This window comes from Tetrao urogallus (genome assembly GCF_951394365.1).
Source record: "Tetrao urogallus genome assembly, chromosome: 17".
NCBI classification, from domain to species: domain Eukaryota; kingdom Metazoa; phylum Chordata; class Aves; order Galliformes; family Phasianidae; genus Tetrao; species Tetrao urogallus.
Genome location: NC_136830.1, coordinates 4,683,897 through 4,697,497, shown reverse-complemented (window position 1 = coordinate 4,697,497; position 13,601 = coordinate 4,683,897). Strand labels below are relative to the sequence as shown.

The window sequence follows — 13,601 nt, the reverse complement described above, 5'->3', positions numbered from 1 at the left end:
CATGTAATACTGTGTTTTGTTTAAGTCCTTCCTTGCGTAAAATATCGACATAATTCACCGAAGGTATCAAAAATATACCCTGTAGACCAATACAATTTACAATTGCCTTTTCTCACCATTCAGAAAACAATGCACTTAAAGCAACCGAGCCCGTCTGCGGGCAGCACGGGGAATCTCCTCCCACACCGATGGAGCCCAGGCCCTCTGCCACCGAAGGGACAAGCAATATTCTCAGAAATGGCTCTTCACGCCCTCCCTGCTCCCCCAGCTGCGTGCAAAGCGCATCGAGCTGACGCGTCCTGCGCGGCGGGGATGGCAGCTCCCATCCTGCCGAGGGAAACCAAATCGGGTTCAATCCTATGAAGCATTTTAAATCTTTTGTTTTTGTTGTTGTTAAACCGTTTCAAGGTTTTGTGTTTCCGTGGCACGGCCCCACGGAGCCCGGCGCCATGGAGCAGAGCGTCTGTGTGCGCGCAGCCCTGGGACATGGTGTGCAGGGTCACTGCCCAGCAATGCTGGCAAGGACAAAGATGGGATCCTTGGGTTTTGTCTCGTTAAGGCTTCTTTTTTCTTTCTTAGACTGAAGAGGATGCAGACGTTTCCAGATGTTGAGAACAACAAGAACAACAACAACAACAAAAAAAAAACCAGGAAAAACAAAAAAACAAAAAAACAAAGAAAAATAATCCCCACAATCCCCACCAAACTGGCCGGTTGGGAGAGGAAGGAAAAGAAAGAAAAATTAAAAACCGAAAAAAAAGCTCTGCTCCTGCATCTTTGCTCATGAGAGCCAGCGGGGCCAGGCCCCGGGCACCTCGCTCCCCGTGCCTTCGTTTTGGTCACCATCTCCCTGCCCCTGGCTCGTCTCATTCACTGTCCGAAAGGGTCTCGTACTGGGAGCAGAGCAGGGGCTTGGGCTCCTCGTCCCAGGCATGGTGCTGCCCGCCAGGCGTTCCTTGTGGCAGTGGCACAGCCGGGGCCGCTGTCACCACCCCGCTGGGGAGCCGCATGGTGAGCGGGTTGTAGGGGAACGGCGTCGAGCCTGTGTGGAGCAGAGAGCAGAGGGTCAGTGCTGTGGGACCAGTGGGAGACCTCAGGGACACGTCCCCCTCCCCATGCTATACCTGCGGATGACGGCCGGTCCTCCCAGACACGGTTGGTGAGGGGCGTCCTCCGGTTGCAGTCCCCCTCTGAGTGCACCGAGGAGACGGATGGCGGCCGCTCACCAGAGGACAGGCCGGGCGCCGGCGACTTGGCCTTGCGGCTGTTGGGTCTGGCGGCGATCTTTGGCTTCCCCCCTCCTGCTGCAAAGAGAAGCGCCTGCTCATCAGCCGGCCCTGCTAGGATGGAGCCGTGATTGACTTTGGGGGAAAACTGGGCACAGAGTGCGTGCACCCCTCTGCGCTTCCCCAGCCCCGCGTGCTGTTTGAAGCCTGCAAGGTGCTGGTGGCAGGAGGCAAGCTTGCCCTGCACGGGGCGATGGGAGCTCCAGGGACCCCATGGCTACACAGGGCTGTAGTCCCTCATTTCTGTGGTTGTTAATCCATCCTTACAGCACAATCTCTGGCCATGTTTCAGCCAGATTTTTAAGGTTTAGGAGACAGAACATTCTGTGCTGGGAACATTAGCCCAGCTAAGCAGGACAGAGCTCCCAAAAGGGGACGGATGGGCTCTTGTCCCACCCCACCTGCCCTAGGCAGACCTCAGCGGGCACAGGGAAGCATGGGTGGCAGAAGCTGCTGGGCTCATGCAGCAGCCAAAGAGCATGCCTGCAGCAAGCTGTGGAGCGCTGGCTGCCAGCTGGGCAGGGCTCAGCACCACATGCCCCCACACATCGCTGGGCTGGAGACTGCCCCAGCACCCATCAAGCCCTCTGTGTGGGGCACAAATGCACACCTCAAACAAACTGGGGCTCCCTTCCCAAGCTGAGGGTGTGCAGAACCGACACTGAGCAAACCCCCCCGAGGCACTAAAAACTCGGTGTGCCCCAGTCCTGTTCTCAGATGGCATCCCCATCTATCCCTCCTGGCTCTGTATGTGAGTCCTCTCTCTTCCTCCAGGCACTGCCCATCTCAGCACTGACACCCTGAGCCTGGGGAGAGAATCATGGCACTCCCCTGTGTCCCCTGCACCTGCTCATGGCTTGGAGCAGCTCTGGAGCTCAGCTCTGGGAAGGCAGTGCTGGATCTGAACACTCCCTCCTGCTGTGTGGGCATGGGATGGGGTTTTATGAACAGTTTGGGGTGGCTCTAAATAAAGGTTTATTGCTTTAGTCTTTTGGGTGTTGGCTTCCCCATCCCATAAACCTCCTTTATGTGATTAAAACAAAAAAAAAGAAAAAAGGAGGTATTAAAAAAACACAGTGGGGAATGGGGAAAGGAGCAGGGTCAGTGGTTTAGAGAAAGCATCAGCACCTTCTGAGACTATTAAATGAACATCAAACAAGACTGGGATTAATCAGCGGATTCACAAAGCTTGAAGCTGGGGTGGGGAGAAAAGAAAACCAAAATGAACAAAAATGGGGGGAAAAACAAATCCACCCACAAAAGGGGAAACAGAAATGCTGAGAATTAATAATACAGAGAGAGTGAAGGTGGAGAGGGCTGCAGACCTGGCAAGGAGCGCACGTCCTCGTTTCGTCCATCAGCAGGAGTTATGGGCATAGCAGCGGGCAGGCTTGCACTGGCATTCAGAGAGTTAAAAGCATTGGCACTGAGAGGTGAGCGCTCTTCCCACTGCTCGTCATATTTACCCATTAGGGCTTTCCTAATTATTGCCTCCAACCCCATGTTGGTACTGGAATTCTCTTGGACCGACTGGCTCCTACAACTGATTAGCCCTGGGAGATACGGGAAGGGGAGGAAAGAGGGGACGGGAGGTGGGGGGGAGCCAAATGAGAAGAAAGATGGGGGGACGGGGAAAGGGGAGAAAGGAGACAAGGGAGGAGGGAAGAAACAAACAGTCAGCACATTCTCGCAAAGCAACAAATGTTGTCATCTTGTTCTGTAAAGCTCTGCAACGCATGTTGGCCCCCCTCCTCCTCCTCCTCCTCCTCTTCCTCCTCCCCACTCCATCCCGCCCCAGGGCCTGGCAGGGGAAGGGGCTGAGATGGGGCCGAGGGCTCAGAGGAAGTGGGGAAGGGTCTATGCTGAGCCCTGGGGTGCAGCAGGAGGGGGCTGCGCTCCCACCTGGCTCAGTGCCTGGCTGTGGGGAGTCCGCACAGATGCACGTACGGATGCAATATGTTTGTGTGGAGAAACTGGAGGCTGGGGCTTCCCAAGGAGGGAGAGACAGGGGAGGAAGAGGGGGCACTTAGAAAAAAAAAACGTAAAAACTGGATTGGAAAGAACTGCCCAGATTTGGCATCAGCATAGGAGGTGGGAGAGGGGCACGCAGCCTGCAGGGCAGGGTGGGTCCTTCAGTCCCTCCTCGCCCCAACCCCCCCATGGGGTCCCCCTGGGCTTGGCCGCAGCTGCGGGACAGGCTGCAGAGGCAAGGTGTATGTCCGAGTGGCAGTGAGTGTCAGAAGCCATGCAGTTATAGTGCAGCGCAGGGACCAGAGGGCACTAGGCTCAGCCACGCGACCGTCATTCCCAACGCGGTGGTTACAGGGAACAAGCAAGGGCAAAATACAGACACAAGAACAGCAGGCCGGCATTGGAATCCCCTGACAGCCCCCAGCTCGCCCCGTCCCAGGGGGTTCATATCCCTGGAAAGGAGCAGGCTGCCCCCATTGCCCCCTCCAGACCCCCAGCTCCCTGTGCTTATGAGCAGCTGGAACCAGGCGACGCTCTTGGGACATTGGGCTTCACCCCACAAATTCTGCCTGCCACAGATGTGCCACAGTGCACTGCCCTCCTGCACCACAATCCGTGCCCACAGCCCTGGGCTCGGGACCTGCGCTGAGGCAGAGCAGCACAGAAGTGTGCATGGCACTCCCTGCTCCTTCCCTTGGAGGGGAAATTTGGTCATTCCTCCTCATAATTAAACAGTACAACCCAGAGGCATCCTCCACTGGAGGAGGTGTTAATCATTTATTAAGTATTATTTAATACTTCTCAGTGGGGATTTCCTTTGAGAAAGCTGCTCTGCTGGCAGGGCTGGATCTCCATGGGGATGGGGGCAGGTACACAGCACCTATGGGATGTGCCTTCTGTCCAGCAGTACATCACAGCCCTGGGAGAGCATGGCTATGCCACAGCACTGCAGCGAGGGGCCCTATCTCCTCGAGGTGCTGCTGGGGGAGCGCATCCACCTCTGCCTTTGGGCAGGTGAGACAGTGAGGGACGAGTGCTGCCAACCAAAGGACTCTCCTGTTGGCATCCTGTCCCCACACAGACCTCTCTGCAGCTATGCCAGAAGCTGGTGGCAGAGGTTTCATGCCATCTTCCTCCCTCAGGTTGACCTGCCCCACGTCTGGGAAGCCCCCACTGCCCAACCCTGTAGGACTGCTTTCAATCCCTCTTTGCTCTCTCTCTTCCTTTCCTAGCTGGGCCAAAAGCCACAGGTGCAGATCTGGGGAGGGTGCTGAGCCTGCGGGAAGCTCCAGACCTCCAGTTTAGCTCCTGCACTGCCCTTCAGCTCTGCACAGCTCTGACTCTTTCTCATCCTCTGCGAAGCTCTCAGAGGAGACACACTTCACACAACAGCAGGGAGTGACGGAGGGCAGTGAGGCTGCAGCCTCAGCAATGCCACTCTTGGCATTATTGCAGAAGGAAAAACGGAGATGCTCCAACCACCCTATCTTCCTGCTCTGGACAGCTGTGAACTTGGTATGGAATGAGGCACAATACAGACATAGTATGAGTTACCTGCTCCAGTAATCGCTGGCATATTGAAAATCTCTGTCCCAGGCTGCCCAACATCTGGGGAGAAACAAAGAAGCTCTTGAGTACAGAGCAGCGCTGTTCTGGAGCCATGGAGCTGGGAGAGCTCGTGTTCCTCAGCAGCGCCCAGGCTGACAGCAGCCCCCAGCCCCGGGGCAGCTCTGCCTAAAGGCCAGCAGTCACATCTTGGGAAATGGCAGAGAAGCAGATCCCAGGGCGATGCCTTCACACCCGGCACTGCAATCCCTCCCTCCAGCCCTTTGGATTGAGAGCTCTATGAAGTTAAACCCTCTCCCGCCTATGGGATTCCCACAGGCTCCAGTCCTCCATACCCAAGGAGCAGGTCTGGGCAGTGGGGAGGGCGAGGAGGAGGAGAAGAAACGTTACATCAATATTTTCCCTCTTAGCTGAGCTATTTGACTTGGATAATGCTTTCCTTAGAATAACAGAAATTCTTATCAAATAAAAGGTGTTTCCTATTTCTGTATATTTTCCCTTGATAAGGAAAAGTGTGGAAGGTCATGGGGTTCAGCTGCACGTCCCCAAAGGGACATAACAATACTGTTGGCTCATGGTAACATCATCCAGGAGACGAGACAGCTCAGTTGCTTTTATCCAATGCAGCTGTTGTAAGATGGATTCAAATTGAATTAGTACTGACTGTATAATGCAGGGCTAAATTAAATTATGATCCTATCTACTCTATTAGTGGTTAATGAATGAATGGGCTGGATTTTTAATATAAGCCAGCCTGGTTAGTTTTACAGAGTTATACCAATATTGATGTAAGGATTAAAGTAACGTTTGGGAGAGATGCACCTCAAGGAGGAAGGATTCAGTTTGGCTGGCCATTCATTAAAATATCAACTGCTTGTAAGTCTCCTCCATGCTCAGCTCATTATTTCCTTCCTCTTGAGGTTATCTGGCGTTGCCACAGGGTGGGACTGACAGCCCCACAGCATGGAGATGTGCAGCTGGGAAGGCTCCCATCGCTTCCCCAGATGCAATGAAAAGCATCTGGTGCTTGCACTTCCCAAGAAACCACGGCATGATGCAGAGAGCTGGCTGGGAACTCGCAGCCTGCAACACAACAGCACTCTTCCCCAAACCTCCTTCGCTTCATGTGTCCTCAAGGCTTTTCCCCTTGTGCCCCAAAGTAAAGATCCCCATGTCCTTACTGTACTCCGTCTCATTTTTGTTGGTTGTACTGAGCTTCTTGATGATCTCCTGTTTCTTGGACTTCACCATGGCAGAGTTGCTCTCTGTCAGCTTACTGAAGAAAGCTGGAGGCTGAGTGTTGTTTCCTGGGGACTTGGACCCCATCCTGCAAAGCAAAAAGCCATCAGAAACCTCTGCAATGTCCAGGTCATGATGTCCTATCTAGAGCTGCACTTTTCTTTTAGTGCAACTCCTCATCATCACTACAGGGCTCCTGAGATATCTGGGATATCCAACCCATCATAGAACCTTTAGAGTTGGAAAGGACCGCCGAAGGTTGTCTGGTCCCACTCCTGCAGTGCACAGGGACACTCACAGCTCCATCAGTGCTCACAGACCTCACGGATGGAGCACCACCATCTCTCTGGGCACTCTGTGCAGTGCCTCACTGCCGTTATTGTAAAAAACTTCCTCCTCATATCCAAAAATCCCTTTTTCCTTATATCCTTCCATGATGACCCGGGATGTGACATTGCTTCCGTCTGCAAGAAAAAATCTATGCCCTAATTCTTCCCACCTTTCAATAAATGAGCCCATTCAACTCCTTCCGATCTAAAAATCAGTTCCCCAAGAGCAGATCTGTTGCTCAGCCAAACATTCAGGGAGTCAGTTTCTACAGAAAGATGCCTCAGATGGGACTGAAGAGGGCCCTTGGGACGCAGCAGCAGAAGGGATGGGAACACAACCAGGCTGCAGTGCTGAGCAGCACGCAGCAGCGTGGCCATGTCCTAGGAGGCGCAGCGCAGAGGCCAGCTCCACGGATGGCTTGTGGGAGCCAGCTGGCCCCGCTGTATGATTATCAAAGCCGCCAACAGCAGAGCTTCCAGCTCAGCAGGGATGGGGCCCAGGGATGGGGTCGTGCTCTGGGTGGAGGTGAGCGTGGGGATGGCTGCGCAGTACCTCTGGTCCAGCTGCTCGCCCTCACGGTACAGGATCGGGTACGTGGCGCTCTTGGCGTGCTCCGCTTCTCCCACGCCGTCTGGTGGAGACACGGGCTCGATACAGTTGTCCGACCCGCCGCCAGCTGAGGCTTTGCTCTGCTCCGGGGACCTGAGGACGGCGATGGGGAGATGCGATCGGTGCACTGCAACACGCTCAGTCTCCGTGTGGGGTGATGGGGAAGGACTGAAATAGCTCGCAGTACAGCAGGAATGAAGCCAAGCTCCCCACCCTCGTGGGCTCCTGGCACCGTTTAACACAAGCCCTCGGAGCGGTGCAGTTTGGGCGCTTTTCCGAACTGCAGGCGTTTGCTGAGCAGCGCTGAGCGGAGATGCGGCCCAGATTTCCAGGCAGCAAGCCAGGCAGTGATGCCCCCAATGTCCCAGGGGGGGATGCCACGAGGGAGCAGAGCTGGAGCTCAGCCCCAGCATCTGTCCACTCCTGCGTTTGCAGGGCCCTACGCAATGCCTCCAGAGGGTGGACATCAATGCTCTGGGGACACAGCTTGTGATTCTCCACTATATTTGCCATTGCACAGGAGGGCAGCACCCACCATCTCCATCCACTTCACTGCAGGGCCATGGTGGGCCCGTGTGGGACGGCCGGGGGGACGCAGCCCTCCAACTGCAGCCTGGGAGGCGGCCAGGGTTGAGCCCACAAGGAATTCCTCATAGGCGGTTCTGGGAATTTACATTTTTGTTCTTCCTATGTTTTTTTTTCTCAGTTTTGTTTTCATCTCTGGCTGGCCAGGGCTGGGTTCTCTCCCCTGACTTTACAAATCCAACCCTAAGACCATGCAGAGCTGAGGGAAATAATGGCATTTACCGACAAGGAACTGTAAGTTTCGAGACCTTCTGCTTCCTGGACATACCTGGATTTCACTGAACTCTGATGCTGGGGTGGGAGGACAGACACCATCCCCACATTTCCCACTTTTTCCAACTCAATCATACTTTCTAATGCTATCTGCATGATTTGGCAAAAATAACAAAAGAAATAACAGTGCTGCCTGAAGCAACAAGAATCACTAGGAACGACGAAGGTAAAATCTACTCTGAACCAGTGGAAAGTATGTTTCTTTGTGGGCTTTTTTGGAACCATTTGTGGTCTGAAAGGTCACTGCTCAGTGCCAGAGACTGAGGATTGAGACAGCAAAAGAAGCAGCGGGCACAAACCAAAATGAGTGAAACTCTATCTGAACACAAAACACTTTTTTGACTGTGAGGGTGCTTGAACGCTGGGACAGTATGTCCAGGGAGGTTCTGAAGCCTCCATCAAGGGAGATACTCAAAACCCAACCAACCATGGCCACGGCTACTGCTTGGCAGAACCTGTCTGTGTCTGTTGTGACTCAACTCTCTGAGCTCACCTTTTGCCTCCTTCGTTCTGTGGGGAGATCCTGGAAGCCACTGCATGCTCTTGCTGCTGCAGGTATGCCTCGCTGGGGGTGCGGCGCAGGTCCAGTACAGGGCACGCAGCCCCAGGGAAGGAGTACACCGGGGTCTGGATGTGGGAATTGAGCTGCTGGGGGTGATGGCGCGTGTAGTCTTGGGTAATGACCTCCTAGAAGAAGAAATCCTTGGGTCAGAAGAAGAGTTGGGTTTTATTTCTTACTTCTTACAGGAGTCAGCTAAAGACTAGCAGGAGGAAATTAGGCTGGTAAGGCCTTGCAGGGATGTAACTTCTGTGTCCTGTCAGCAATAGCTCTTGCGATGAGCTAGGTTGGGACACAAGGACCTGCGATGAACGCATCCAATGCACTTTGCTCTCTCTGGCTCTACACCAAGTCTCTAGCATCACTCCCGGGCCCTCCCCACCAGATATATTTCATATAAGCTCTAAACATGGCCCTTCCCTCCTCCCTCCAGAGGAAAGAAAACCAGGTTAATTACACTGATGTGCTGGGCTAGTGTGACCACCCGCTGGTTCATGCCCTTGACGCTCTGGCTGGACTGCAGGGGCTGGCACTGGGGCTGCGGGCCATCAGGCTGCCGGAGGTGCTGCAGGTGGGCTGCTTCAGGGCCTGAGGCCTTCAGAGAGGCTGGAGAAGGCACAAAGAGCAGAGCTGAAGTAAGGTGACACTCGTGTCCCGTTTCCCGATGGCTGAACACCATCTCAGCACGGCACCGGGCCCCTGCTCTCACCTTGCTGTTTCTGTCTTGGGTCGTGCTCCCCGTGCCCCTTCTCCATGTCCTGCAGCAGCTTGGCCCCTTTCTCATGGGATAGGCTGGGCGAGCTGACAGGACTCACGGCTTCGATCCGGTCAGGGCTGTATCCGCCATGAAAGCCTGGATAAAGGTGAGAAGGGCATTAAAATTGGGAGTTACTTAGCTGTTCCCTAGCACTGCGTGGTCGCTGGTGGGCAGCTGTGCATTCAGCAAAGAGGGAAGAAAGAAGTGGACGGGGTCTGGCTGAACCCTAGGGTTCAGTGGGATCTGCACCGCATTCCCGCAGATCTGGACATGCAGCTCACAGTGACAGCAAAAGAGTCAGGACCCAGACTCAACCCCTGCAGGTTTGCCTCATGCTCTTCCCCCTGAGCCCACCTCCTCAAATACACAGATGTTCTTTTTGTCCTCTGTCTGCCTTTCAAATACTTTGCATAGACTCAAGGTTCATAATGTGCTGATTTGCAATGGATCAATGTTACTTTTTAAGAGTGAGGAAACTGAGGCAAGATGGGTCAGAATTCCATGGAGTGGGGCTAAGTATCTGGAGAAGGTTCTTGTTTTCCTGTCAGCTCAGCCAGGGTTGGGCAACACTCACAACTTCTGCCCTACAGACCCTCACCCTCCTTGTAATCCATTCTTAGAAACCGCCCCTTCCAGGCAGAGCAGGCAATGCTGAGCGGCGCCCAGATGCACCCTGCCCCACTGACACACTGCCCCGGCCCCAGTAGGATGCCTTGGGCTGTCCTCTGGAAAGGCGACGTGCAGTGAGCCACCCTTACTGGAACAGCCCTCCTTACAACTTCTATGAGCAAGCTGGCAGCTCCCACCTCTCAGGCCCAAGGCTGTAGCAAGGGGACCCGGTCAGAGCCACGCTGAGCTGCAGCCTGTGGATACCCCAACGGCATGACATGAGTGAGGATGTGTGTGCTGAGTGGCCAGTGGCCACATCATCCTCATATGCTTGCTTTGCCTCTTTGCTCCTTCAATTTATTGCCCACAACTGTTCGTTACAGACTGCCTGGGAATTTCTAATGGTGGGGAAATCAGAATTAGCAAACTGCTGTTGTCTGTAAAAGCAATACCAGGAACTGCATGACATTTGCAAAACAGAGCTTGGCTGGGAAGTGTGGGAGAAGAGAAGATCCCTAAATAATGACTGCAATAACGTAACAATCGGGGAGGAGAGGGACAAACACACTTCAGGAGCTGACAAAGCCAATAACCAAAACATACAACTGAAAATAAGAAATAATGAAATAAAATTGGTGCCAGGCCACAGCTCTCTTCCCCCCCCTCCAGTGGCTTACCATCGCTAGTGGAGCTGGTACTCAGCGAGCCTCTTTCTCGCTGCCCCTTATCACAAGAAATTTGGCACATGATAATCACATCTATGAAGTTGGCCGCTGTCGTGGCGGTCTTACCGAGTGCTCGGAGCTCCTGTTCCTGCATGGAAAAGGGTTTACTTTGACTCTTTTCTCTACTGTGCTCGGGGCCCGAGGCTGCGTGCTGCTGGTCCAGAGGGTGGTGGTGCTGCTGGCTTTTCCCCTGTCCTCTGCTATAGTGATGAGAAGAACCGGGTCCGGAGGAAGGTAAAGGCCTCGACTCCATGGCTTTAATAGGTGAAGGCGACTGTTCGAGGCTAGCCCCGCTGGGCAGCTTTGAGGTGAAGACGTTGCTGTCGGTCTGGGCTCGCTCTGCCTTTGATTCCCGTGCCCTTGAGGCCTCTTTCTGCAGGACGGCCGGGTCCAGCATGGCTGCGTAGCCGTCTGCCGCGCTGATGGAGGAGCGCAGCGTGGAGGCTGAGGGGAAGGCTGCGGAGCGGATTGGCGACGTGGTAGTGGTGGAGGAGGTTCTGCAAGGCAAAAGGTGATGGAGAAAAGGTCAGAGAAAAGCATGCGGCAAAGGGGAGTGCTTGGCCAAAGACTGGCACCGTCTGGCTGTGATCCTCAGCGGGCTTTGAGCACAGAATCACAGAATGGTTTTAGGTTGGAACTTTTACAGATCATTGAGCTCCAGCCGCCTACCATGGGTCACAGAGGTGGCACATACTGGAGCAAGTGAGGGAGCTCAGATGAAGCCTCTGCCAACCAGGTGCCTGCCAGAATAGCTGGCTGTGGGATACCTGATGTGGCCTGGATGGATTCACCAGAGAGAACAAAGCCCACGGGACAAACCCAGAGACATTCATAACCCCCTCTCCCCATCGCAACTTTCCTATGAGTCCCAGCTGTGCTCCTGCTGGGACAAGGCCAAAACAACCCTTCTGCATCTCCAAGGTGCCCAGGAAACGCTTCATAATGAGCAACCTATCCATCCCAGAGGCAGGATGGTGTGTGGGGACGTACCGCAGGACGGAAGGAGTGGGGGTCTCCGAGGAGATGATCTTCATGCTCGTGTTGTGGAGCACGCTGGGGCGCTGCTGGATGGTCTCATGGGTGCGGGGCGAGACGGGAGAGTGCTGGTGGCTGTGAGAGTGCGAGGAGGAACGGCTACTGGACTGCTCTGTACCTGGGGGCAGACAGCCAAGGATTCAGCCCTTCATTCTGGAGTTCCGACTCCACCTCCACCCAGCAAGGCCCCAAGGCGTGGTGCCAGCTCTGCCCCCCAGCCTACCAGGTCTCCAGATAGGCGCGTGCTCCACCGTGGTGGAAACGAGGATGGATTTTTCACGCTCCCTCTCACGCTCCCGCTCCCGATCTCGTTCCCGCTCTGACGATCCCGACTGTTTGGTCAAGTGCGTGGGACCTCCTGAAACACAACAGAAAGGCAATGAAAGGGCTGCAAACAAAGTCACTCTCCACAGGGAATGCTGCCTGTCCTTCACATTGCTGAGTCTGCAGAGCAGATAAGAAATGGCTCCATCCAAGGTCACCTGGAGCAGGACAGACTAGAGTGACCTGAGTGACAAAGCCCAGGAAAATCACATAGTAGTAGTCCTGGTGACATCTCCTGGGTCTGACCTCTCACAAAGCTGTTTGCTAGCTCCCACTTTGGGAAAGAAGGAGGAAAAGCAAAGAACCTCCCCACAACAGAACGGGAGGAGCTGTTGTGAGGAAGTCCTGATCACTGGGTAGGAAAGTTCTGTGATCCCCAGTGTTTCCCAGCATGCTGAGCTCATAGCCACGAATGAGTCCTGCCCAAACGGTTTCCCCTGAGAAAAGAAACCTGCAGCATTACCTGGGGAGAGCGGGGAGCTGCTGTGCCGGCTGCTGAAGGTCTGGGGGGGGCCGGGAATGTAGGTGATGCGGTCCATGGAGGTGGCAGAGGTGCCAGGGGTGGGGGGCACGAGGACAGGCAGGTGTGGCACTTGGGACAGGTCAATGATTCCTGGAGAGAGAAGCGAGAGGACTGTCAGGGTGACAGCGAGGCACTGTTACCTGGCCCCGGTTCCCAAAACGTGGGAACAGCCCCAAACCCTCCTGGATGGGGAGGACCTGCTGCATAGTTGAGGGCGAGCGAGGGCTCCCGGGGCGACAAGCCGCGCAGCATGTCTGCCCGCTGCGCCATGGCCGTGGCTGCGGCGTTGTGGTGCATCTGCTGCGACGTGATGTAGTCGTTGATGATGGTCTGTCGGTTCTCCATGGCGGCCGTGTCCGTGTACCCCCGGATGAGGTACGGGGGGTAGAGGTGGGGGTACGTGGGGCTCGGAGCCAGATGTCTCGGCAGGTAGTAAGCAGCGGCTGGGAGAGAAACGGACGGAGAAACGATGCGGTGCTTCCCAAGGAATGGTTTCTGGGAGGTATCACATCTACCACAACCAAACCTACAGCGGTGTTTTTTCTTGGCATAATCTTAGATTTTGGAGCACAATCCCAAGACAACTAGCCCCCCTGCTAATAGTACCTGCTTCCAGTTGGATTCCCCTCGGGATGGCAGCAGGGTCAAAAGCCAGCGGGATGTGTCCTCGGTACAAATCAACCCCGCTCACACCACGCAGCAGGTGCTCGTAGGGGGAGATGGGGTGGTGGTGGTCGGGCACAGGGGCATGTGGAGACTTGGAGTTGGTGAGCTCTCTCGATGTGGGGGTGATTTTTCTGTCCTGGGACACTGGCTTCCCAGCAGTGATGCTCCCTGCAGCGAGCAGAAGGAAATGAGTCAGAGACCAAGCACTGCAGCCAAGCCATGTCTCTGAGGGGTGCCTTGAGCCAAGTGTGTCCTCAGGGGACGCCCACAGCTCTCCCTGAACTCGAGGGACCTTTCCTCTTTGCTGTGCTGCCATGCCACATTACACCACCAACACCAAGGCAGCCAAGCCCTGGTTGCACGCAGGAGAAGCGTGTCCCAGCCCATCTGTGCCCCATGAGACATGGAAAGGGGCTCCCACCCTTCACTGCCTGCGTCACACGCAGCCTGGACCTCTCCCTTCGGCATCCCACTCTCTCCATGTAGCATTCAAACTGTCCCACAAGCACAGGACTGGGACAGGGCACAGGCACCAGGTGCAGCA

General features: G+C 54.9%; 1 protein-coding gene across 1 annotated transcript in view; it reads right to left on the bottom strand.

Annotated features, from left to right (window-relative positions):
* Positions 1-866: 866 nt before the first annotated feature.
* NCOR2 (nuclear receptor corepressor 2) overlaps positions 867-13,601 on the bottom strand; it is a gene marked incomplete at both ends in the record, with an annotated part of 116,611 nt that continues 103,876 nt past the window's right edge. Inside the window, 15 exons of the mRNA XM_079543796.1 lie at positions 867-1,042; positions 1,125-1,304; positions 2,612-2,839; positions 4,812-4,865; positions 6,005-6,150; positions 6,945-7,094; positions 8,353-8,546; positions 8,876-9,024; positions 9,128-9,271; positions 10,462-11,006; positions 11,500-11,662; positions 11,768-11,902; positions 12,332-12,481; positions 12,580-12,834; positions 12,998-13,225. Of these exons, the coding sequence (XP_079399922.1) occupies positions 867-1,042; positions 1,125-1,304; positions 2,612-2,839; positions 4,812-4,865; positions 6,005-6,150; positions 6,945-7,094; positions 8,353-8,546; positions 8,876-9,024; positions 9,128-9,271; positions 10,462-11,006; positions 11,500-11,662; positions 11,768-11,902; positions 12,332-12,481; positions 12,580-12,834; positions 12,998-13,225 (2,897 nt within the window). The remainder of the gene's footprint in view (positions 1,043-1,124; positions 1,305-2,611; positions 2,840-4,811; positions 4,866-6,004; positions 6,151-6,944; positions 7,095-8,352; positions 8,547-8,875; positions 9,025-9,127; positions 9,272-10,461; positions 11,007-11,499; positions 11,663-11,767; positions 11,903-12,331; positions 12,482-12,579; positions 12,835-12,997; positions 13,226-13,601) is intronic.